Source organism: Eurytemora carolleeae, unplaced genomic scaffold (assembly GCF_000591075.1).
Source record: "Eurytemora carolleeae unplaced genomic scaffold, Eaff_2.0 scaffold276, whole genome shotgun sequence".
NCBI lineage: Eukaryota > Metazoa > Arthropoda > Copepoda > Calanoida > Temoridae > Eurytemora > Eurytemora carolleeae.
The window spans coordinates 112,628-139,346 of record NW_019396167.1 but is presented as its reverse complement, the minus strand read 5'-3'; the positions used below and the strand labels follow the sequence as shown (position 1 = coordinate 139,346).

General features: G+C 35.4%; 2 protein-coding genes across 2 annotated transcripts; both read right to left on the bottom strand.

Annotated features, from left to right (window-relative positions):
* Positions 1-18,579, bottom strand: LOC111697012 (intron-binding protein aquarius). The gene is made up of 11 exons (XM_023466868.1): positions 18,086-18,579; positions 16,726-17,232; positions 16,056-16,202; positions 15,367-15,455; positions 8,519-8,624; positions 6,275-6,368; positions 5,832-5,894; positions 4,513-4,649; positions 3,971-4,060; positions 2,306-3,831; positions 1-1,667 (listed from the first exon to the last, which is right to left on the bottom strand). Exons 1-11 carry the CDS (start codon positions 18,311-18,313, stop codon positions 89-91), a joined length of 4,566 nt encoding a protein of 1,521 aa, XP_023322636.1. The 5' UTR covers positions 18,314-18,579; the 3' UTR covers positions 1-88.
* A 1,760-nt stretch (positions 18,580-20,339) lies between these two features.
* LOC111697014 (protein ecdysoneless homolog) lies at positions 20,340-26,235 on the bottom strand. The gene is made up of 11 exons (XM_023466870.1): positions 25,769-26,235; positions 25,368-25,484; positions 25,102-25,189; positions 24,502-24,582; positions 23,502-23,556; positions 23,227-23,361; positions 22,384-22,497; positions 22,030-22,190; positions 21,590-21,702; positions 21,168-21,227; positions 20,340-21,067 (listed from the first exon to the last, which is right to left on the bottom strand). The coding sequence occupies exons 1-11, from the start codon at positions 25,818-25,820 to the stop codon at positions 20,394-20,396; spliced, it is 1,650 nt and encodes a 549-aa protein (XP_023322638.1). The 5' UTR covers positions 25,821-26,235; the 3' UTR covers positions 20,340-20,393.
* Positions 26,236-26,719: the final 484 nt, after the last annotated feature.

Here is a 26,719-nt window from a genome sequence, read left to right as displayed (position 1 = left end):
TTAAAAAAAAGACCACCATTTAAAGATATATTGATTACAAAAAAAATGCAAATATGAAACTATATTTGGTCAACTCAAGGTACTCTCTCTACTCATCCTTCTCCTCCGTCTCCATCCCCTCCTCTGGTTCAACAAACACCTTCTCCAGGGCGGCTGCAGCCTTGTTCTCCGCGGAAACCATCTTATCCTCCTTCTCCAGCTCGTTCTCAATCTCCTTGAGCACAACCTTGTCCTCGTCGTCGCTGTCGTCATCCCCTGGATGCTGCCTGGTCGCCCCTGTCTTTAGAACCGGTTTTATTTCGCCGGGCTTCGGGGCCATTCGCGCCTGGATCATCTTCAGCTGCTTAACCTTGTCCTGGTAGAAGTCCACGACGAACTTGGACATCATTGGCATGTCGTAAACGATAACGGGGTTCGGAGCAGTCACGTTCGCCATTCTCTTGGAGGGGAACAGTTCGTTAGGACAGAGATGAAGCTGAAGAGGACGTTTCATCAGGATATTGAACGCCGGTTGAAGCTCGAAACAATTCTTGAATAAACTGACACGGGCAAACACGTATAAACCCAACCTGGCTCTAGACATAGCGACCACTAGACGACGCACATCCCTCAGATGTCCAACGTTGTAGGTTCTTACCAAAGAGAGAAGAATGTAATCGTTCTGCTGACCTTGATATTTATCTACAGTAGCGATCTTATGCGGCATTCCTATAATAGGATTGCTGGCACACCGGGCAGCACAAACATCACGGATCAAAGCCTTTTGTCCGTTATATGTTGTGAGGATTGAGATCTTGTGTGCTGGGAACCCGATTAATCTCATGTACATGTATACAGCTACAACATACTCAGCCTCGGCCAGGTTCTGGTAAAAGAACGGACTGGGTTGACTCTCTCCGATACCGTTGAAGTCTGGTACATTAATGAGTTGGTAGTCGAAACTAAAACCGGAGTTTGCAACCTTGTAATCAGGATGGTTGAGAACGTGCGGCAGGTTGCCTAAGGCTCTGTATCTCCAGTTATACAGAGAGCATATACTAGGTCTAGACCTACCCTGAGCGTCCAGTTCTATGGTTGGAATACCCAGTCGGACAAACCGCGTAAAAAGAGACTGCTCCATGTTCGAAAACTTTTCAAATGCCATGTTCTTGACGACCGGAGGAAGCTGGTGGTGGTCTCCGATCATAATCCATCGTTTCAACCGGTTCATCCCGTCCTGTGGGGTTTGCAGCAGGAGAGGGATAAAGGTTTCGATCTCTAGGATCTGTGCTGACTCCTCCATGAGAATATTATCATACTTGAACCCAAGCTGGACCAATTCCTGTCTCTTGAGAGCAGCATGGGTACAGGTCATAGCAATAATCTTGGCTTCCTTGACACAAAGATATCTTGTTCTGTCTAAACCTGATCTGAGAAGCTCGAATGCCCAGAACTCGTCTAACTGTGTAAATATATCAGATATGTATCTCCAGCAGCACATAGCGCACTCAAAATAATCCTTATAACTGCTCCCATGGAACAGAGGTTTCGGGGCGTTGGAGAAGAAAACGTGGAAGGGAAAGAGATCATCCAGTTTCTCCTTCTCAATCTTCTCATAGAAGTTCGGTCCGCTAACCTTAGAGAGATATTCCTCCCACCTGGAGAGAACCTGGTACAGGTAGAAATACCTGAAATAAGAAATATCAGATACAAATTCAATGTAAATATATATTTGGAGAGCCTGTAATGGGTCTGATCCGAGGAAAATATACATTATATTTTCATATTCTCGTTTTCACCTCTGCATTCCAGAATTTAATAAAATGCAAATATGTCTGATAAATTCATCCATCTTTCATACTCAGGATAGACAAGGAATCTTGCTCTAGACTTTGACAATAGTAAATAATTGATCCATGTTTTCCAAATTAAAAACAAAAACAAAAAGCCAATTATTTTGCGTACCTTTTCTGCTTTTGTTTTGTTTACAGTTTAAGTATTGGTCATCCTAGCATGCACAAGACTTTCTTTACAACATTTAAGGTTTTGGTTTAGTATAATCCAATCTGTTATTCTCTTGGAGTTTACATTTATTACATAATACAGAATGTTGCTACTAACAAAAAATATAAGCCTGCACGTAGCAAAAACAATGAAACTATTGGAAAAAATCTATCAAAGCCAACAATTTGTACTGTGTAACCAAATCTAACTTTGTATTTAGATTTCAGAACATACAATTGAAACATAATAAACTTGAGCTTTCTGAACGCCAGAAAAAAAAACTTTAAAAAACGGATTAAAATCAATGCAAGTTGATGATTACCTTGCAGTTTCACAAGTATATGCTACATCTCCAGATACGCCCAGACTCTTCTGCAACCTGCTCACCTCCTCCAACAGCTCCAGCCTCTTCGCTAACACGTAGTTGACTCTACCATACCTGGAGAAATCCTTCTCCGTCTCTAGTGCTTCCTCTCCGTGTCCAAGACGAAGAAGATGACGCTCATCGACATCAAGAGCAATAATCTTCTCAAACAGCTGATTCAACGCCTGGTTAGAGTGTGTGACAATCAGTGTTCTCTGTTCTGGGAAGTTATGGTAGAGATTTGAGATAATCTGGACTGCAACATCAGTCTTACCAGTACCTGGAGGTCCTACAACCATGGTTAATCCAGGATTAGTTCCTGCTCGGATAGCTTCAACCTGGGTCGGAGTAAACCTCACAGCATTCTTCTTAGGAACGTTCTTTGGATATGGTCCTCTGTTCTGTTGGGTGAATGGTTTAACAGTGAGTACACGGGGTACACTTACTTTATCATCTCCCGGTTCATCTCTCTTCCCAGACTCAAGCTTCTTCTTCTCTACTACATCAAGGAAGGTTACCTTGAAGGGAGGAAGGATCTTCTCCGGCTCAACTCCTTCCTCGACACGAACCTCGTAGTTTGGGAAGGATTCCCTCAAATGCTGGAAATCAATGAAAGTATCGTTAAAGTTGAGAGTAGGAATATTGTTCGGCATATTAGAGTAGTGAGCAGAGGCAGGGTCTCCGTATCCGAGGATAATATCGTGCAACCAGTCCGGGACAACACAAGTGGTGTTCATCAACTCCCTGATAGTCTCAAGCACTGCCTTAAAATTGTTCTCCTTTGGCTTACGTCTCATGAGAACATTAAAGGACGCGTATACGTCCTCTGCCCCCTGGCTGGTCTGGTCCATGTCCTCTCTGTACTGATTACAATCCAGACGAACCCGGAAGGTTCGATCTCCGGAGCTAAATTTGGGTTTCGGCTCGGATCCAAACTCTTCAATGACTCGCCCGTTCTCGTCCAGCATGCCTTCGATCTCGCAACCTCGGACGTACATGACCCCAGTTGTCTCTAGATACTCAGAAGCAGGGATATCAAAATAGTTAATATCCGTCGCGGTCTGAGGAGGACGAATAGTCAACAGAAAGCACACATCATGTCTTCGTAGATTTTCCCATTCACACTTGATCTGGTCTCTCACACTTAGATGTACAGACACGTCTGCCCTGACTCTACTAGGCTGACGCTCTCCTATGTTAGGTTTGGCGACCTCAACGATAGTAAAGGCCTGGAGCGGTAGAGCCATCCTTGCCCAACCATTAAATATGATACTATCATCCTCAGCTCTCCAGGGTCGCAACCTGCTCACCACATCTTCAATATCCTGCCTAATCTCGTAGGTTGATTCAAGCTGGAACAGTTTAAAGTTACGGAGCAGGTAGTCGTGTAGGGTGAGAAACTGTAGGTTAAGTTTGGGAAGAGCAAGAGGGTTCTCTCCTTGATAATATTCTCCGGGTACTAAACCTTCGTCCCAGATAAACTCCTGAACAAAATACTTGTTTAATCCTATTGAGGAGTCTGGAGAAAAGCCTCTTTAGCACTTTATTTCTATCAGGTTTTGAATAGAATACATCAAGGGATGAACAATAGAAAGAATAATATTAGATTGTATATTTGAATACCTCGGTTGGATAGAGAGGCATTTCATTCAACTCTTGTAGTTGAGAATCCCTCTTCTCGTGTCGGGATATAACTAGTTCAGCCAGGAATTCCTAGATATAGACATACTCTTATTCTACACTATTCACGGGTTCAATGTTAAAATTAAGAAGCAAAGCAGCGTCTATGGGGGGGGGGGAGGATAAAGATCCTAGGTCAACTAAGAAAGAAAATTATCAATAAATTCCGTAGAAATTTAAGGTTCTGTCTACGTAATTTCAAGTGAGCTTCCATATAAAGAGTTGTATGTATGATTCACATTTGTGCCCATTAGACCTTTCTCAGTGCAATGAGGGTTCTCTATAAAGGTTCCTTGTGGATTATAGCAACAGAGCAAATGAAGGGAAATTAAGAGATGATAAATTTTTAAACACGGAATAACGACAATATTTTAACCATTTCAAATTGACTTAGGGGCTTAAAGAAACCGCTGTGAATCGGCCATGTAACGATTTTAAATCAAGGGTACCTTTAAACAAGGATTAGTACTTTAATAAAAGTTAACCTGGCTATATTCATTCTCTGAGTCCTCAGCACTCCCCTTGGGTGGGACCAGGTGTAGGTACTCACAGATATCATAGAGTGTATCCCGTCCTAACCTCTGGAAATATTTTACCAACTGATCACGGTCCTCTATACTAGCTGAACCAAGATAATAATTTTACAAATGAATAAAAGCAAGTCTTAAGAAGGAATAAAGATTAGTATAATGAACAAACAAAGGAATTAAGATGAACATATTGTACAAAAGAAGGAATGAAGATGAGCATGATGAAGATAAGAAGGAATGAAGACTAGTATAATGAAGATGAGTATAATGAAGATAAGAAGAAAGGAAGATGAGTGAGTATGGTGAAGATGAGAAAGACAAACTAATATGATCCCAACAATCTTGAAACTAAATTAAACTATAACTGTAGTTAACAGATCAAAGTGTTCTTAGTTCAACATTCAACAGATTAATCTCTCAACACACAGATAATTCAATCCTTTCCCTTCTTTGATTCATCTTAATTCAATTCGGAGCAAACTCATTTAATAACGTTTAAATCACAGCTCAGGTTTATTTCACAGTAAGGTCCCATTGAATATTCTTTTCTATCTTTATAAAGAAATTTTTTTGATAATGTTTATTATAAAAACATTCATCATAACTCTCAAATACACTTTTTACGTTGCACCATGAACAAAAAAGAAAACCTATATATAAAGTTGTTAAAATTTAAAATTGGACAATTATGGATATAAAAATAATCATATTTTGAATAAACACATGTCTCTAATCCCCCTAGCTTCCCCTTCCCAATCTGTTCTAAAAACTGGATTCAGATTTGATCCGGTCAAAAAATAATTACTTTAGTTTTTATATTTAAATTTTGTAATCCCTTCTCAGTATCCAAATCCAATAAAATCTGATTCAGGGTCATTATTTGTCTGTTGGAGGAGTTTGTATGAATAATGTTTGTTTAAAAGTTTTCAACTAATTCTAGTAGGATATAAGTATCTTATACCTTGATGGAACATCATTAAAGAGATAGTTGAGGGATTTTTTATAAAGAACTACACATATAGTAATCCCGACACGGGAAGTGTGTGGACAAAGATTCAAAATCAGCGAACTAACTAGTTCAACTACTTCTTTAGTACCCTTGAGATCAAGTTTGATTAGAAAAACAAGAATATCTTAATCTCTTTAAATGAAGGGTCACTTAAACTCCTGTTAACAGTCCCTTTAAAGTCTATGAACAAACCCCCCATCTGAATTACAGATCCTGGTTTATATTTAACAGTTTGGTAAACTCTTCAATCAATTATTTATCTTTCCTATTGTAGCGAGGGATAGTTTCCTTAGTTCAGGATACTTGACGAACACAGCTCGTTGCAGATCTAAATAGTTCAGTAACTACAGGGTTACCCACAAAGTCTAATAAGGATAAATATAATGATTTGACAAAGAAGAAACAGGTTTACAGTTGCAGAGAATCATGAATATAAGAAAACAAGTTCCGTACTGTAGTCTCTAAAGTCTCATCCTTTATGGGCAACCCGGTACCTTCAAANATATCAAAGGGCACAGTCCTCTCTTAGTTATTTTGCCATTCACACTATTTTTTGACTAAAAAGTAAAAAGATGAAAAATGGCAAAATAATTTTACACAAGTTTTTGCAATAGTATTTTAGGGGGGGGGGCATCAGTATGATAAAAAATTACTACTAATGACAAAAAAAATGAAAAGCATTATTTAACAAAATTTCTCAAACACTACCTCCGATTCTCTGGTAGTGAAGACTCATCATATCCTTCTCTGAGAGAGATTCTCCGGTCTGATCGTTGATCTCAAACCTTGTATAGAACCGAACCTGAAACAGATTAGAACCAATTAACATCTGACTGAAAATAATGTAACGAGGTGGAGAACCTCCGGCTAAAACTTTGGTCGGGAGAGCGTCGAGAAATCGACTGAAATCGAAATTGAAAGAGAAAATTTTAATTCCGAGTATCTACGGAAATATTACAAATTAAGAAGGAAAATCTAAAAAATAGTTGACGACGCCTTAGTCGTGCATTTTCCTCTCAAATTGTGTAATTTAAGCTCAAGAGAAGCATATAGAATTGAGATTTAAGCGCTAGAAGTGCATCTAGATTTAATGAAAAGCCTAGAAGTGAATCTAGAATATTTAGACACGAGTAGCATACATCTAGAACCATGATTTTAACTCTAAAAGTGCCAATAGAATTGTGATTTAAGATCACTAAGTGAATCTTCAGAACTGTGATTTAAGATCAAAGATGCATCTTCAGAACTGTGATATGTTGAAGCGTGAATGTTTAAAAAGCTTCCATTCTCTTTTCTCCTCTTGTTTAAAGTTAACGAACTTGTTTAGCTGGATCTTGTCTGCATTGCGGTGTGATCTTATCCAACAATCATTACTTAAACTCCACTCATTAAGCATTGAAATCTGCTAGGATATACTTTCTATGAAGGGAGAGGGCCCCCCCCCTCTCCCCGGGGTAGAGAAGATGTTGGAATATCAAATTTCAACTATAATAGGAATTGACTTTTGACACAAACTCAAACTTTCTAATCCATATTTCTTTATATAAGACTTAGACTTTTGATCTAACAAAAGAAATATAAAAGGTTTACGACTTTAAGAAGCAAAGATAAAGAGAAAACCAGAGTTTGTGGCAACAACTCAATTCCTTTGGTTTGAAAAGGTTTCCAGATATAATCAATAAAACGAACAAAATAAAAAAAATAAAAATTCATAAAAAATTTGGAATGAAGCAATCAGTCATTTTTTGATCACAGATCTCTCAAATCATGGAAAAAGCACTGTAGATCAAATTATGCACGCTCTTTCGCGAAAATCGATCAGGATTTTGCCAATTACTCTATCTAAACTGAAGCTAGAAACAAGGACGACACGATAAAAAAAATTTATATATCGAGAAAACTACGTCATGTCAAGTGGATTGGTGCGGTAAAAACAAAGGTGCGTTCGACACTTCAAAGTCGACCCGGTCTTAAAATTAGATGTACAAATTTTCTAGTTGTCTGGATGTCTGTGAATGGGATATTAGTAAAAACAAAACAAAACTATGTATTTAACTCTGTCAGAAGATAATCACTGAAACACCACCTTGTCAAAATATCAATATTTGAGAGAGTTTGCACAACATGTTCTCAGTCAAATAGCCGACATTTATTTAAAATATTGGAAGCAATCTAAACTTTGAATTGATGTGAAATGTCAAACATTAAACCTAGTTCTCCAAGGAGACGAAGTCTTTAAACTTTTAATCAAAGAATTGTTGGGAGTGGAACCATGTGATGGTAATAGTAATATTTAAAACATGTTCACAAGGGATAAATACAGGTTTACTAAAATATTCCCCCNTAAAAAATAAAAGATTTTTAGAAAAAAAATATATTTTCCAGTAAAAAAGATTTGAAGGGGGGTGGGGGGGAAAACTTGAATTTTTATAATTTTGTTATAAATCTTGAATTTTTGTGGAAAGAAAAAGATAAATGGAAGGGGAAAAAAGGTCTGGAATAGAGAACGCTTTTTGGACCTGTAGATGACTTCCTATCTATCCTGTAAATGACTTCCTATTTATCCTGTAAATGATTCCCTACTTATCCTCTAAATGATTCTCTATCTATCCTCTAAATGATTCCCTACCTATCCTGTAAATGATTCCCTACTTATTCTCTACTTATCCTCTAAATGACTCCCTACCTATCCTCTAAATGACTCCCTACCTATCCTCTAAATGACTCCCTACCTATCCTCTAAATGACTCCCTACCTATCCCATAAATGTTTCCTAATTCTATTAAGAACTCTTCATCTCCTTCTTTAAATGTATCTTTTCTTCCTCCAATACAATGACTCTATCTATCCTATAAATGATTCAATAAAGAACTCCTCACTTCCTCCTACAAACACTCCCTTCCAACCTAACTTAAAAATGACTCCCCCCTACTCCTTAAAGTGACTCCCTACCTGTTCAAGAAGCTGAGCGAATAACCGTCCCTCAGGTCTACGTGTCAGAGGAGCTAGAGATGATCGAACTACAAGATGACTGTCATCCAACACAGTGTTGAAAAACCTGGAATACATATTATTAAAATATGGTTGGTTTGCGCAATTCTCTTTTAAGACTTGCTTAAAAAGCAGATTTCTTTCTTAGAATTCCCAAAAAATTATTTACTAAACTTAAGTCAAAGTTGATTTTCATGTGACAATTTTCCATTTAGCTAAACAAAATCTTTTTTAGTTTTGTTTTGTAAACCTCAGCTCATTAATATTTCATTTAGGACGAAGAGAGTATTAAACTTTTTTCCAGTGCTTAGGATCAGGATCCGTAAGATTTTTTCTTCCTGGTTCCGGATCCGAAAAAATATGCGGATCCATGGATCCGGATCCAAGGGGCAAAATATCAACAAAAAACCGCAAAAAAAATTTTCTTTCAAAACCTAAAATTTGAACTATTGAAAAAGAGCGATCATACAAATTTCCTGATTTCTCATGGTTCAAGTTTTAGCATAAAAATAAGCCAAAAAAAAAAAAAATTTTTTTTTGAAAATTATGCTTTGTTAAAAAAAGTTAGTGAATTTTATAGAAATAACCTGGATCCGGATCCATTTTTCCAGCGCGGATCCAGGATCCGGATCAGCATCAAAATGAAATGGATCCTAAGCACTGCTTTTTTCATCAACGAGGCTGCAGTATTTCTCGGAAGATTTTTTCGGTCAATTATTTAATTTTTTCTAGGCAGCATTTCATTTTGATGCAGATGCATATCCGGATCCGGATCCTGGATCCGTATCAAGGTCATGAACATTTCTTTAAGATTGAATGATATTTTGAACAAACGAAGAGTTTTCAAATTAGTTTTCTTCTTTCTTTCGCTTATCTTTAAGCTTTAAGCCTTGATGAACCATTAAAAATAAAGTTCTCAGTCTATCTAATATAAACCATGTTAACTAAACAAAACTAAAAGTGACACTCCCTAGTCCCTAAATAGTGTATAATCACCCGCTCTTTATCCTACTCAAAATATTGTCACTTAAGACTGTGTGCACAGAAACACGATTTTGAGGAGTTTTCAGAATTAAATCTTTGTATTTTCTTTCTTTTTTAATTTGTTGAAGGCACAAAGAAACCGTGAAAAATAACTAACTACCCCGATTTTGGTTTTGGGGCTATTTACATCTATAGCGTAAGACCAGGGTTAGAATAACATCTAATATAACTCTAGACTCTAGCTTGCAAATTTTCCCAGGTATCTAATATCTGGTGCAGTTAACCCCGCAGTCCCCTGGGCTCATCATATATAGGGATGGGCAGCAATATTAGGGTAATTTTTAGCCATTCAAGGTTTTTAGACTTAAACGCTTCATGAGAATCTGAGATTTTTTTTCCATATTCAAGAATTGTATGTTCAAAGATATTATGAACCAAAATGATTTTTTAATTATTATAATTTTCATCAAAATAAAAATTTCGCAAAATGCAAAAAAAAGTTAAATTAGAGACTAACATAAAAGATTCCCATCTCTACTCATATACCTAATGTTAGTATATTTGAAACAAGAGAGCTCTGAATCCAGGGACCAAACAATAGAAAACTAGGGAGATATTTTCAACTAAAAATATAATCTCTTAAAATTAATAATTCACGTGGCTACTTTTGTTTCAATTTTGTTCATCAATTAATTCGTCAAAGGAACTAAGCACTCGTAACATACTCTGATTTTCATATTCATTTATTTTTGCAATTTTATGATAAGCCTTCGATTAAAATTTCTTAGTTTGAAATATAAAAGGTTTACGACATCAAATAACACCAGATTTACTAAAGAGCAAAAAGAAGTTGAACCGCTTCAACCTGGTCAAATTTAATAGTAAACGAAAAATAGTTGAAATAGGTACAGATTAAGGAGAATAGGTTCAACTAAGTCTACGTAGTTCAACTATTCATTGTATCTGGCCCCGGGCCCCAGGTTGCAAATAAATGGGAATAACGATATTAAGAGTGATTAGTTATTTTCTATGAAAAATAAAAGCAAGGCTAACAAAAAAGTCAGACCCCCTCCCCCACCCCCATTAGCTAAAGCGTACACCCCTGGGAGAAAATAAATTTAAGTTTTGAACCAGTCTCCCCCGGGACACATAGACATAATTTCTAATGTCTTATAACAAGATAACACATCCTAATTAATTCAAGGAAACTAAATTTAGATTACATTTAATACCCTCCAGTAGATTAAATACAAGGAGGGGGAGAATGGGACCCTTGCCGTACTCTAGCTGAGCACTACTGAATTCGACCCGTGCCGTGCTTTAATTTACCCCTGCCGTGGAATATGTGACTCTAGCTGTACTGTATTTAAGTATTACTGTATTTGACCCCTGCCGCGGAATATTTGAATACTGCCGGACTGTATTGTATTTGATTCATAAGTGAAACTGTCATTGGGGTCTATGCGTTTACTATTCTAAAAGTTGTTTGTATTTTATAGTGAGACTACATATTCATTCTCCATAGTGGTTGAAAAAATCATTTTTTTAAATTAGTAGTTTTTACCCTTAATTGCACAATGTACACGGATGCCCACAAAGGATGATACTTCAGGAGACGACCACACAGAATTCTTAGCGTTTCTTTCCTTATATTTATAAATACCTGCAACTAAAAACTGGTTTCTTTCTTTGCCAAGTAGTTAAATTCATATTTGCACTGTTTACTCCTGATAGGTTGTGCACCATACACTATGATACCGGTTTATACTCTACCGGCTGCAAGGAAAAGATTGCGGCAGACGAGGCTGAATTCTGAAGCACTGTGTCCGAGATGAACTTACAAGGATCAAGAATTCTTTTGTCAAAAGTATCCACTCCTAGCCTAACCTTTCTTGTCCTATTTGGAATTCTGATAATGGCAATCCTCAGAGTTTTCAAACCCCCCTTAGTGACTTTTATTTTTCCAACCTGTAAGAATATTAAGGAAACTGTGTTTGAAGCTACCTATAACAGTTGTTGATTCAAACATTACCGAAAACACCAAATACATCTAACATCTCAAACAGTAATTTTCCATTATATTTAATTTGATATTTCTGGCGCCAAGATATCCAATTAAAGAATAGTATGAATCAGAAATATGTCAAAATGCATTTTTCCCTTGTCTACAAGAGAGAAGAATGCACAGATCTAATAGAGAAGAACAGAAAACAGATTCATATCAGATAAAAAGAAGATAAAACGATCAGAGAAAAAAAAATCACTGCTCTTTTTCAATTTTGTTTAAAAAAAATTTGGATTCGAAAATAAATTGTTTTTTTTTTTTGCATGGTTTTATCCTTTGTGGGTAACCCTGTAAACATATTTATCTAATTGAAATTTAATTATGGTTTTTGCACAGCTCATGCCAACAATTCAATTGTTTGTTAAATATCATGTCAAATATGATAAACCTAATAGAACAATTAATTTCGCTAATGATTTCATGACATATTTCAAATACGTTCATACTTTTTAAACGATTTTAAAATCTAAACATTGCGCTATTTTAATAAAACTAATGCCCTACATGACCTTGTAGAAAATATCTTTTCAAACCTGTGGCTTCAAGAAGTGAACAAAATTTACTCTTTAAAATAAGTGTAATTTGTGAACTTTATGAACAGTCTCTTTAAAGAGTACATGTATTGTTTACAAATATGAATCATTGTTGTTTGAGAAAAGTAGATTTTTAATATTGAAATATTTCGCATCTGGCATCTCATGAATATTTCTTCCATTACATCGTTGTAAAAAGGGAGGGTTAAACTTAAAACAAAATGTTTTTTTTTCTTTCTCACTGGTCAGTTTGATCCAATTTTACAGTGATTAATAGGTAAGGGAGGGGTGGGGGGACTTTTAAAACTCTTATATTCTCACTCGGAACGGAAAAACATTAAGAAAAGACTTTTTTCAAATTAAAATTGTTACGCAGAACATGGGTACAAAAGAAACCCGTTATTTTTGTCCTGAATCAAACAATTTTTAGTTTCATGAAAAAACAGTTTTCAGCAGTTTCGACGCATCTTTAGTTGAAAAAAAAAACAAATATTTTAACTAGGTACTTATTTTAACTAGCAACTTCTTTTACTCTCCCTCATTCACCATACAACTTTAGTCATGACAATGTTGATTTCAGAGAAATTTTCTCTCTCTCGAAGTTGTTCGGATTGGTAATACCCAACAATCCAATACAAGTTAATACAATTGAGATTTAAATAAAATGTAAAACTCCAACCCATTTATGATTGGCGTTGATAAGAAAAATCTAGAAAGAAGGCACGATATTTCTTCGCTGAAAAAACTAGTATCTAATAATTCGGAGAACTGGGAGTGGGGGGGAGGAGGACTAACCCCTACCCTCTATATTATGTATTTATGTACTCCCAAACTAGATGTGTGGCTGAATCTCCAGGGAGGCTTCATATAGATTTCATATTTCAACTCGGGGAAACTTTTCTGAAAACTGCAATACACTCAATATACTTTCACGAGACGAGGAGAATAGAAAAAAAAAGTTTGTATGTGGGGAACAGATTGAGCATGCAGACACAACTTTTTTATCATAACAGTCAGGGGGGAGGGCCTAAACTTTCTACCCGTCATCATCTTGTTTCTAACTAAATGATACAATGTCATGTTTAGGTTTGGCTTGTAATCATTAAGGTTCATTGATAGATAGTAGATTTGTTGAAACTTTAAACGTCTTATTGGGACTGTTATCTGAAATTGAAGTGACCCTCCAAAGCAAAGATGGCAATGCCAGATTCACAATGATACCCTAGAAACCTTTACCTGATGAATTATGTGGAATATATTGTTGGTTTTCTAGGTTTATAAATGTTTAATTCTGATAATTTCTATGTTTTCCTGCAGTAGAAATGCTTATGTTGAGAACCCACAGTAGAAAATAATCAGATTTTGTAAATTTTAAACATAGATATCTATAGTTTATACTTGATCAGACATAGCTGTAAGCATACCGTTGTAAATCAGGCTTTATCATCTTTGCATGGATGGTCACTAGAAACTAAGCTTACAGGCCCTTTATTTTTTTATGTATGTCTGGGTAATAATAATTATATACCCCTTTATGTGCGCCCTCAAATGCGCCTCTTCAATAGGCAGGGGTAAATATAATTTCATCTTATACGATCCCAACTGTTGATTGATTGATTGATATTCGGGGCAGAAATTAACCGTTGTTATTACTAACAGCTGAAAGTATGATGTTAAGTTGTAGAAAAAATTCTTAACTGCAGAATGTTTACCATATACTGTAACTTATAATTTAACTCTTTTACTGATTACTGATATTCACATCTTTTAACACCCCAAATGCAGTACACATTTCAAAAGTGTAGTACACGTACACAAAAAACTTACCAAAGCTGTTCACAATGACACAGAAAGTGTATTGTAATGCCCCTAAATGTACTTCCAACCCTGATCCCATTTGGGATCAGAAATGGAATCATATGGACACCTTGCCAGAGCGTATCAGTAATTTGTCCAGCGGAGCTTTTACTTTTTGAACATTCCAGGGGTTAAATTTAAATCCCAATTATAATCCATATTCGTTTTATAATAATTTTCTCAACCTCATCCATATCTAACTAGCTTAAAATAACCCATTGTGTAATAAAATACGCATAGCTTATATAAAGATTTTAATTTCTATTCTAAATTACCGGGTGTCCCCAAACAACATAGGAAACTATTATTTTAAGACATAACTTGAGTTTATTGGTCGTCTTTCTGTTCTAGAGTTTTCTGGTTCTCACTTTTTGTTTATGTTGGATGCTAAAAATTCCATACTAAGCTAAAATTTGAAGGCATTTGCTTACTTTGCTTAAAAGTCATTTACGAAGACGATCTCGAAATAAATTGGCATATTTATCGGGACACCCTATAACTGAAGATCGTGTCGACCAAAGGCAGGATGAAAGGCGTGATGTGTGGCAGGAGAAAAGTTTACCTCACTTCTCTCAACATAATTAGGAAAGTTTATATATAAAATTAGAAATGCGGGGCCCCCCAGATCCTAGACATCTCGTTAAGAAACATCAACAAGAAAAAACTGAACTTACAAAACAAAAATTGGAAACATTTCTTTAAACAGTAATTAGGGGGAAATATGTTGCCATGAAATAACTAAGTAAGAAATAAAATAAAAAAGCAAAAAAGTTTAAAAATAAGTACAATTAAATTTGGCTTTCTGTCTGCTTGTTCTATAAAAATCTAAGGGACTGTAGATGTAATTAAGAGACTCTCCATTTTTAGAGATGTTTTGTATTAGACTTGCGGATTTCTGCCATAAAAACAATGGAGGAACTAGTCAGAAATACATAGTACCTTTACCTAACTTTTTAATGTGAAATAAAGGCTTTTTTAAAAGGAAAATAATAATTTACTTCCCTGTAGAATTAATGAAAAATACATCAAGATTGACGAACTAAAATTTAAACCCTTTAGGTTTTAAATATTTAGTTTTTTTGTTTTGCTTTTTCATTGTCAATAGAACTTTCAAGACCAATATCCTTTATCAAAATTTTACATCCAATTTATATATAAAAAAGATGTAATTAATCAACTCTTATCAGAAGTTTTATTTTGTATAAAATATCTAAAAACTTCTATTTTGAATATATTTCATACAACTTTAATGGATATGTCCTTTTGACTTTGAAAATAGGAGGATGGGTACCGAACATGGCACTCTAAAAATATAGGTTCACTTATAATAGCGCCTCCTGTCCCTTTAAATAAATATAAGACGTCCTCACCTCCTGGTGGGCAGTAGAGCTTCAAGATCAATGATTAGAATTAAGAATCTTTCAACATATTCAACATTCTCCTCAGGACACTCCTTCTCCTAGACAACAATAATATAGATTAGAATCAAGAATCTTTCAACATATTCAACATTATCTTTAGAACACTCCTTCTCCTAGACAACAATGATATTATTAGGATCAAGAATCTTTTAACATATTTAATAATTTCCTATACAAAAATAATTTAGATTTATCTGTGTATTTGCTTGGGAACCCGGATTTGCCTGAAAATCTGAACTTTCACTTTAAAAGACAACCAACTTAATTTAAAATCTTTAAACCAAGCTCAAGTGCCACAAAAATATATTTGAAACAGTTAAGCCAAGGGGTTCGTGAGTAATGATTGGACAAACAGAGATTACATAATCATATATATATAGAAGATGTTAATACAGCTGTACGTATGCATGTTAGTAGTGATGTGCATTAAGTTGGTTCGTTATTGGTCTATATTTTTTTCAGGGTCAAAAAAGTGTAAGAATCTAGCAAAATTAAAACTAACCAAATTGTTGATCAGAAGAAGTCTTTAAGAATATTGCTGTAAATCGTTCATGCCTCTCTCTTTTACTTGAAATGACAAGAACAGTGTTTTTATTTTTATTATGGAACCCCCAGTATAAAAAAGACTTTTCTCTGACCTGTATAGCGTACAGGATGGTGTAGTACTTGTTTATCAAGTTCCTGAGAAACCTTCTCTCAAACTGTAGTTTATCCTTAGTTTCGTCATCCTCCTTACTGTCCTTCTTCTGCAGTAACTTCCAGTACTTCTTCCATTTAGGGATTGCCTAGAAAGGGATTGAATTTAATTTTCATAATTTCAAGTGATGGCAATACCCGATTTACAGTAGTACCCTTAAAAGCGTTGTCGGATTAAGAATGAATTAGATATCCATATTTTTGTTTCTTTAAACTGTTTATTTTTATTTGCAGGTTGTCTACTTAAGTTACTTGATATGCCTTGGTAAGCAAAACGACGGTATCAGGGTTAAACAAACTTGCAACATATAAAAAGGATTTTTTTGAACTATGATTTTATTGTTAAACTTAAATGCAGCTTCAAATTGTATTTTAAATCATTTAAACACCTATTTATTTCACACTAACATGAACATGAAGAATTTTCGACAGTATTACTTAATTCTAACAACATGGCAGATAGAGAAATCAGTTTTAATCAAACTTTTAGAATTTTTTCTATAATATTATTTGTCAAAATATGAAAAACCAGATTCTTTCAAGATGGAATGGAAAAACTACATGTTATTTCTCACTTCCCCACCAGTACTTATTACTTATTCTAATTGTTACCTTGAGTTCTGCTTCTCGTCTTGAATCCAGGAGACAAATCCACATTGGTAGAGAAACCAACCTTTGTACTTGAACTCTCACCAGATCCACCTCCATACTCGTGAAACAGTGGTCCAGGAATATGAGGAGTTTAGTTTGCTCCAGAATTGAGATTTGATCGGGAGGAGCAACCGTCCACTTCAGCACTGCATGGAAGAACCCGGAGAACTCGTCCGGTCTGTATTGGAACGCTGTCCAGGCAGGAACTCTCTCACGGAACTTCTCGTTCACAATAACGATGATCGACATGATGTGCGCCAGGGTCGAGGTTTCAGCCTTGAAGTTCGGCCAGAGATAGTTTTCCAGGAACTGTGAGAACTCGAGCATCATAATCCTCTTGATTGCGAACCCGGGGCCCTTGATGTCGTTTTTATAAATCTCTTCTACCACATCGGGGTTATAATCAACATGGTTCTTGGAGGTATGCGGAGCCCAGTACGTTTTTGCCAGCGCTGTCAGATTATCCGCCTAAAAATACAGGGATAGAATCAAGGTAAAGTAAGTCTAATAAGGAATTTCTAGTTCAGTGGTAGGCGATTATATCAATACAATGAAGACAAATTTTTATTTAAGTTATGATCGTTGATAAGTTTTTTTAACTACAAGTTTACAAGTAATCAAATAGCTTTTTTAAGTAACAGCTTCTGTTAACTTCAATTTTTAACAGCTTGATTTTAATCAAAATTGAAAGTTGTCTTCATGTTATTGATAAAGTCGCCTACCCCTGTAGAATACACCAAATTCTGTAATACACAATAAACTCAGTTTCGGTGTGTACAAATATATTATGGTTGTTTCTAAAAAACGAAGCCCAAGCTGGATTGAACAATACATGAAATTGAACCCAGTATTCAAATCTTATTCGCAGTCCAGAGCTACATTTACAGCATTGATGCATGTATAAAATAAAAGAAAACGAGGTAATTAATAATAAAAAAAAACATTGAAACTGTAAATTTTTTTTTCAACATAAGCCTAATTAAATTGAATTTTTATTTTAATTGAAGTTTTAGCCGACTGAAATCGAGTTCATTGTGTATTACATAATTTGGTGTTTTCCTAGAGTAGAGCCCAACCTATTTGCTTAGGTTCATTATATTTTGTTTACACATCATCATACGATTTGCATAAATTAGTTGGTTCAAACCCTTTTATTAAACGAAAAGAAACCCTAGAAATGAATATCTTTTAAATCTCATGTTTTGACCTTTAATATTTTAAACTGTAAATTCTGCTAAGTCAAAATAGCTAAAATATTAATAAATAAATTAAAATATCTATAAGGTTTCTCTTTTCTTGAGTAAGATAAAGAAATGTATACCTGTATTTGATCCACTGTAGGTTCAGGTGCTCTAGACCGCTTGAAATCTGGTTTGGGAGCTCCTCTCTTCATATACTTGGTCAGATCTGCACCATGAGGATTAGACAGAGCAGCCTTAAATCCTCCTCGTCCCCCACGTCGTGGCATAGCCCAACTATCCGCTCCTTTGTGACCGAACCCTCGGCCTCGACCTCGTCCTCCACCACCATCACCTCCTCCTTGACTCATGATTGACTTCAAGAAGATTTATCTCTGAAACGTGAGACGAGTTCTTTGGTTTGATTTCATAAATAAGTATTAGTTTAAAAAAGTGTATCGACTGGTGCAGAGAAGGGTAGGTTTAAAAATAATACAAGTTATGTTAAAAAAAATAATTAAATAATAATAAATATGAAAAACAATACGTTTGAACATGACTCAATCGGGACTAGAATACGAATTTGGACAGAAATTTTCGATTTTCTTTTATTCCTAGATAAAAGACGAAGGGGGGGGTAAATTAAGACTTTTGGGAGAGTGGAGGGGGAGAGTAAGAATTGTCGGTAGATTCGAGGGGGAGAGTAAGGAGTGTCGGTAGAGTCGATTGGGTGATAAAAGACTACATGGAGAGGGAAGGGGGAGAGAAAGGATCGCTGGGAGAGGGGAAGAGAAAGAATCGCTGGGAGAGTAGAATGGAGAGAAAGACTGCTGGGAGAGACGAAGGGGAGAAAAAGGATCGCTGGTAGAGGGAGAGAAAGGTTGCTGAGGAATGCAAATACTGGAAAGGTGCTAGTAATACAAAACACACAGGGATTCATAAACATACATTACAAACAATATTCAACAGAAAACAAGGGTGTAAATTTAAAATACATAAAACATCATTAAAAGATTAAGTTACAGTGCAGCATAACAAAGTTGGAAATCCGAAAAATATTTTGAGTGACAAAAGATTACTGTTGGGAGAATTATTTGAGCATTTAACGAGAGAGAGAGTATTGGAATCATTTTCAAGCACGAGCCGAGATTCACATTTACAAGGTTGGCGTTTTATCACATTTTCGGTTCTTTTCTCATAATGCCCGGTCAATCCTTCTATCAGAGTCATAACATTATTTTACAAGACTAAACTGTGGAAAACAGTGACAGAGTGAAACATGAACATGATTTAGCATTTCTACGCCATTCGGATACTTTGAATAATTTGAAATATTGCTGATCCACAAACTACAAAGATGAATAGAGCCAGGAGCCAGGGACCAACCTACAAAATAATATGGGTAAATTTAAGTGACCCTCTATGCAAAGATGGCAAATTCCCGATTCAGAACAGTATGTTTGACATCTTTATCTGATGAATGACGTTGAAGATCTAATTGTTTAAACAGGGTTTAAGAAGTGTTGACTTGTGATAATTCCTATATGTTTTCCTGCATGTAGAGAACCATTAGAGAAAATAATCAGTTTTCAAAATTATAAACAGTAAAATCTAATTCATACTTGATCAGAAAAAGCTTTTAAGGGTATCGTTGTAAATGGGGCATTGCTATCCTTACATGAAGGGTCACTAAAAATCAAGCTTAAAAACTTAAACCCCATGATAAAAAAAATTTAGTGCAAACTACTTATCTAGAGAAATTCAATATTTTCAAGATTTAAGGCACTGCCCGTGAAACTTTAAACTAGCACGTTTTTAGCTCTGATCAGATACAAATAGTTCTGACCTATTGATAAAAGTGAGAAACTTTTAGAGTAATTATTATAATTATAAATAGGAGGGGTGAATATGGTCCTAAAAAATCATTTTCCCACCAGAAGCTTAAGATGTTTGCGCGGAGCGGAAATTTTTTCAAAGGTTTTTTCCCCCGCTGAGTTGGGGAAAATAAATGATTTTTTGGGCAAAAAGTAACAAAAACAATTGAAAAAACTGGCCTTTTGATGTCCCATTTTCATTCCCCCCCCCATTCATCAAAAATGTGTAATTTGAAAAATATACACCCCTGATATATGGTCAACAAACATTCCGTAGACCATATAAATCCATCAAAATATGAGCTAACATTAAATAAACATTTGACAAAGTTGAGAGTGGGTGTGACGTGTTTGAACGAATTATTTCTAATATATTTTTATAATGAAAAAATGTGAATATCTTACTGGATATTTCTCCTGTTCAGTTTTACTACTTTTCTGTACATTTCCTCTGTGAGTCACATTCTTCATAGCTTTCTCATTCGCTATTCTCATTCTCTGCTGCGCAGTTGCCGACATCTTGTCTGAAAATAAAAACATCTTTGATGTAAATTTGTAAAAATAATCACAGATCTAATCAACTCTTCTCCCCCTTAACTCCAGGATTGATCCCAAGGGTGTTAAAGAGCGAGGATGCAGGACCGGAGAATCCCAGCTCTGCGGAGTAGGACGCTAGAAGATTTGAGAGCACGTTAGTATCAACCTCTAGAGGTTTATCCTGGTCCGGTAGGTCCTCCCGACCCTTGAGCCCGGATACCTCAGCATCCAACCTGTTCATGTAATCAATGATCACAGGATCTTCTTCATCATCATCACTTTCATCAGAATCCTCATCACTGAAGGTATGATCGTCAGGTTCACCGAGTAGTTTCTTCATAGAACTGATCAGATTGTTTGGATCCAGGTCTACTGAATCCTGGTCTCCTACTCCAGCCATATCTGATATCTTACTCAGAAAACTGTTCAGTTCAGACGGAATATTCTCCTCTCCACCCTGGGCAACTCCGAACCTAGCTGCCAGCATTCGATCCAAAGACTCCGGAGTAACTTCCATCCATGATTCATCCCCGTCTTGTCCCCCGGGGCGCAACCAACCTGAGCTGGGTTCTTTCAGATCCCCGTTCTCAAACCTCTCAACAGTCTTGACAATATTATCTACCCGGGAATGATGGGAACCCTCCTTGGAACATTTCATAAATTCCTGAGCTTGCTCCGCTAAATGTTTGTACTTCACCGAACCTTGCATCTCTCCTAAACCAAGAAATTATTTTACAATTTTCTAAATTATATGAAATCACATTTTAAGATTTCAATTTCAACATTTTTTTTGCTGTATAAATATTTTCTGTTCCTTGAAAGTATCCGACATCTTCAAGCTTCTCCCTGAACCTCTCCCAGCTCTGTTCTCCAACTGAATACAAATATTCTAAACTTTTATTTTAATTACAGATGTTTATTGTTCACATATATTTTGAAGAATTAACACACATTGTCGAACGGGGTGGGGGTTGTGTTGGGTTTCTAAGATTTGATAAAACATGAAAAATTGGACGTTAACTGGTTAGCATTTCCGCCTTTTCTGATACTTTTCTTTTTTAACCCTCAAGCTCATTTACATATTTTCCATAATTCAGTGATATAAAATACAAAGACACAACTGGGGGGAAAATGCTTTAAAGAGAGAAAAAATTACTTGTGTGCTTCAAATTATGCGAATCCCCTGATTTTTTGTTGTTTATTATTTACAAGAATAAAACAGAGAATCTATACAACCTGATTCCTCTTCCCCGCGCCTATGTCTGGATAAAAGTATCTCCAGTCCTAAACTCAACTGATATCCGAGTACTTCCGGTTTACTCCGCTCTTCAATCTTCCAACCGGAACTTCTGCAAACAATATTTTTATAAACAACGAGACAACATGTCTATTGTCTGAGAAGAAGAAAAACTCTCTTATTTTACAATATTTAATCTGAAAACTAGCGTGGGAACCCGGCTGTGCATGGAAGCTAAAACATGTCATCAACATAACTATGAATGTTAAAATAAAGTTAAAAACATTCCTGTGATTCAACCGAGTTCCCCAATCAAAATTTAGGCAAATCGGTCAAGATGTAAAGTGTATACAAGTTATGATCGGGCATACAAACAAACACAGTCGAACAGAGATTACTTCTTGATATAAATTGATAAATATAATATAGATGAATCGACCTGTGTGGTTTAACTTTAATGCTTGAGAGTAGAGCGTAGAGACAGCGAGGGAAGGTTAGCGAATACTGCTTTTGGTTTTCAGGACGGATTCGTGGCATACTTCGGGTCTTTCTTGCATCAATGTGATCTCGATCTTTCAGAGCGTGAACTATATCAGACACCTAAAATAATATTTTCGCTCATTACTTCTATACTTTCCGTAGATTAGACTGACGGAGAGAGAAAGTACATAAATGTTTCATTAAGCTTTATAAAGCATAACTACGAGTTTATTTTTTGATAATTCTGGACCTCAGAAACATATTTGTACGGTAAGATAAACAAAGATGTGTTTCTAATATCCCTTCTTCCTACCGTTTGTTTGTGTGTATGCAGAAGAGCAGCAAGGATCCCTGGAAGTAAAACTGTGGTAATGTGTTTATTGTCAGACCATTCCTTAGGATATCTACCAATCCTGCTGGTTATTACCTAGAAAAAAAAGATTTAACATTTTTATAATTTTTTTGACAACATGAAATTTTTGTTCTACAATTTCTTCTATTTGATCAAATCAAGCCAAACATTAACTCAAAAATTAATAAATTAATAAATTCAATTTTTTTTTTTTTTTTTTGGGGGGGGGCGGTCAAAACTGCTGAATATTTGTTAGATTTTTAGTTTTAGCTAGATGACAGGTTTGTTACTAAAATAACAAAACATTTCGATTGATATCGAACATGTCAACCAGCTTCTAGAACAATTGTGAGGGTGTTCCAATAAACATTGAAAGGAGGCATTGCATCAATGACATTTTTCAATATCTCAGTAAATAATGGTGTTAGCCGGTTCTTTATCCCAGTAATTTCAAAATGCGGTCTATCTGTTTTGTACCTTATAAGAGACAAAAAAACAGTCTACAGACCTCATGTTGGAAAGCTCAGATGGCACACATAATTATGTCAATATATCATGAAAACTTTATTCTTAACAAGATTGGATTTGACTTAAATGTCATTTAATTTCCATGTTTTTTGTTTAATGAGATTTGATTTTGATGTTCTTTATGCTATCATTTAAAATAAATTGTTATTTTTATCTTTTGTTAATTTTAAAACCTATCACAACGGACACCCGACATTCTACCAAATTACCAGTCTCAGCTTATAACCATTAGTTAGTATGTTTACTTAACTAATGCTAGGTTACAATCATTTACACCTTTTGAACTGAAGTGTCTGCTCTGGTAAGATGAGGATATGTTGCGATGAATCTTGAAGCAGAGAACGGGTTCGGAGAACCGTGGGGGAACGGAGTAACATCTCCGGGTGTCTGACATACTGGGATTAAGTGAACCTAGACAATTCATAATTTAGAAAAAATATTATAATAATTTTATTGAGCTGAAAAGTTAGTTTAAGAAATACGTTTTTCTTATCTTTTATTATTATTGTTGTTACAGAACGGATGTTCTAATTTATCTAAAAGAAGAATACCTCTCCGGAGTAAAGAAAAACCCGTCCTTCCGCCAGAGCAGGTTCTCCGGCCCACCTGGAGTAAAATAATAGAATAAATACTCACAATGGTTACCGTAATTCCTTAACCCCTTTTACCATAAAATCATGATAAAAATATCTTCGCTTCCTTTTTGAAGGTTGACACTCTGATCTTTAGAATACGTCTCGTGGATTTTTCATCTACACGAGGGAAAAAAATGTGGCTGATTTTTTTTCGACGGAAAAACAACAGCCTGGTAAAACTTGTGTTATTGGGGAAGCATAATAGATAGATAGATAGATCAATGGATGACAAGACAAGACAAGCGAATTGAATGACAGAAGCAACGTCACTATAATCTGTACCAAAGCTGACCGAACTAAAGCAAATTTTGACCAATATAAAAAAACTGAAAAGGCCTGCACAAAAATTCGTTAGATCAGTTCAACGAAAATTTGAGCAGAACATTACAAAAACGGGAATAAACGACCATAAAGAGTAAAACCGAATCTAAAGTTAATATTTGTCCTTTAAAAGGCCCTCTGCAGATTACCATACAAGTAAACAGTAAGTAAACGACGAATTCTAGGCCACAGCATTTTTATATTGTGAGTTGAACGGGTATTAATTTAATAGTTAACTTCGATCTTTACTAACTCCAAGCTCCCCTAAAATTACAACCACTTAAAATTGAATTGATCAAATTATAAATAAGTATGTAATGCACTAGTCAAACTAATTATATTATAGAGTCCAGAATTAAGCTCCCATTCACCCCTTTGATATTAAATTAATGGGAAATATAAAGAACATTTTGTGTGTGAAAAAAGCCTAGGTTTAACCTAGTCCCCCCCCCCATTTCTGTTTAAATGAAGGGGGGGGAGACAGGGGCGACAAAAAGCAAAAAAAATACAATTTTGAGTAAAATAAGGTATGGATACTAAACTTTCACGCGACCCTTTTCATAATTGGACATTGCAGACTTTTTAATAATTTTACCTTGGAACTTGATCTGCGGCTTCTATTAATATTATTTCTCCATCTGAATCCAGTACTCTAGCAGATATCTCATGTAGCTCACTTAACAATTAATATTATCTCTGCTGAATCCAGTACTCTAATTGATATCTCATGAAGCTCACTTAACAATTAATATTATCTCATCTGAATCCAGTACTCTAGCAGATATCTCATGTAGCTCACTTAACAATTAATATTATCTCTGCTGAATCCAGTACTCTAATTGATATCTCATGAAGCTCACTTAACAATTAATATTATCTCATCTGAATCCAGTACTCTAGCAGATATCTCATGTAGCTCACTTAACAATTAATATTATCTCTGCTGAATCCAGTACTCGAGCAGATATCTCATGTAGCTCACTTGACAATTAATACTATCTCTGCTGAATCCAGTACTCTAGCAGATATCCAGAATAGAATAGATCCCAGAAAACAATGCGGATACCAGTGACTCCCTATCATTTAATACTGATATGGATATGTCGAAATATAATTACTGAAAAGTGGTCTTTATCGTTTATTTTCAATCTCAAGTGTTTCAACTTTTTATCAACTATAAACTGCGATTAATTACCTTGTAATATATTTGAGTAGAGCAACTACCATCCATTCATCCTCGACACTATCTCCGTATACAACACCCCCCTGGAGACACCAACCATCTAATCAAATATCGGGTTCAAACTAAACTATCCAAAATATGATTTTTAAAGTATATTTTTAATATTAGCAAACAACCCATCATTCAATGTAATCCTCGCCACCTTAGTTTATCCATATACATACGCACAATTATGTAAGTTTAAAAAAGAACATTTGGATTTAATGATTATTATCCACCTTTTTCCTCGACTAGCTTGAGATTGAAGAGTTCTTGATGCCAAAGATAAGTTTGAACAGATTTCTCCACAAGGTTCCAAACCTTCGCCAGGACGGAGAAACCATCCAACCCAGACTCTACGCAGACCGAACATTATTCAGGATTTCGGAATTAGAATTGAAAATTTGCAGATTTCAGTACAATAAAATTAATAAGCTCTAAAATCGTTAAAACTATTTAAATTGATTCTTCCAGATCTCAAGAAATGCATTATGCTTAAAATTTACTTGGTTTGATTTAAACTTGAAAGCTTGAAAGCAAATCTGTGTTCGACATAAATGAAAAGCAAGAAGTAGTTGAACTGGGTACGATAATCTAACTACTTCTCAGAAACTCCCAACTCTGGTGTATGATCTAGTTCCTGTTGGATAAAGCCAGTATTCCACCTTGTCTTCTTCCATCCTGCCAGCCATATTCTCTCTATATCTGGAAATCAAGGCATTAAATTAATCTGTATTGATTGAACAAGGTCTAGAGGAGTGAATAGTGAAATGAAGAACTGTGCCTCGAACCAAGTTCATTTAAAGTCCCTGGAAGCACGAACTACATCAAGAAACAGAATTGATGACAAGAATCCTTAGATTTCACTTTTTAGTTTATTCAAAACTCACTTAGCTAGATTGTTAGATTGAGTTTACAGCAGTTGTTACATACAGCACTTTTCCTCATTGTTGACAAAATTTGCATGCATGACGCAAAATTTCCTCATTGTTGACAAAATTTGCATGTATGACGCAAAATTTCCTCATTGTTGACAAAATTTTCATTTTTGATGCAAATAGAAAAATAAAGCCCAGTGAGAATTAATAAAAAATTTATTTGGAGAAATCTCCGTTCGTTAAATTTTTAAATCATGAATATAAATGAAATTATAATTTTCCTTAATTCAGAAACAAAACGAAAAAAAGCCATTTTTGATATTATCAAAATCTAATCATTTTCATAAATTTTCCCAATTTAATTCCCGGCCCCCCCCCCCCCCCCACTTTCGAGAATCATTAAGAACGTTTGACATCAGTCTGATGTAAATATAATTACATATATTCAGACCTTTTATCCACCTGGGATAATTGGGATTATTAAAAACTAACGAGGACAATCATTAGATGAAGAGAAAGAAAAGAAAAAAGTTGACCTTAATAACAAGTTTGGTTTGTATCGGGTTTCTTGGAGAGGTAAAGAGGAAGGCAGGGATGGGCAGGAATGGGGGGGGGGGTCACTAATTAATTATCAGGTTTTAGGATTTATTTCTTTAAATGATAATTGTTAAAATTAACAATGTGAGAAGATTTTTTGTACAATTTGATAAATC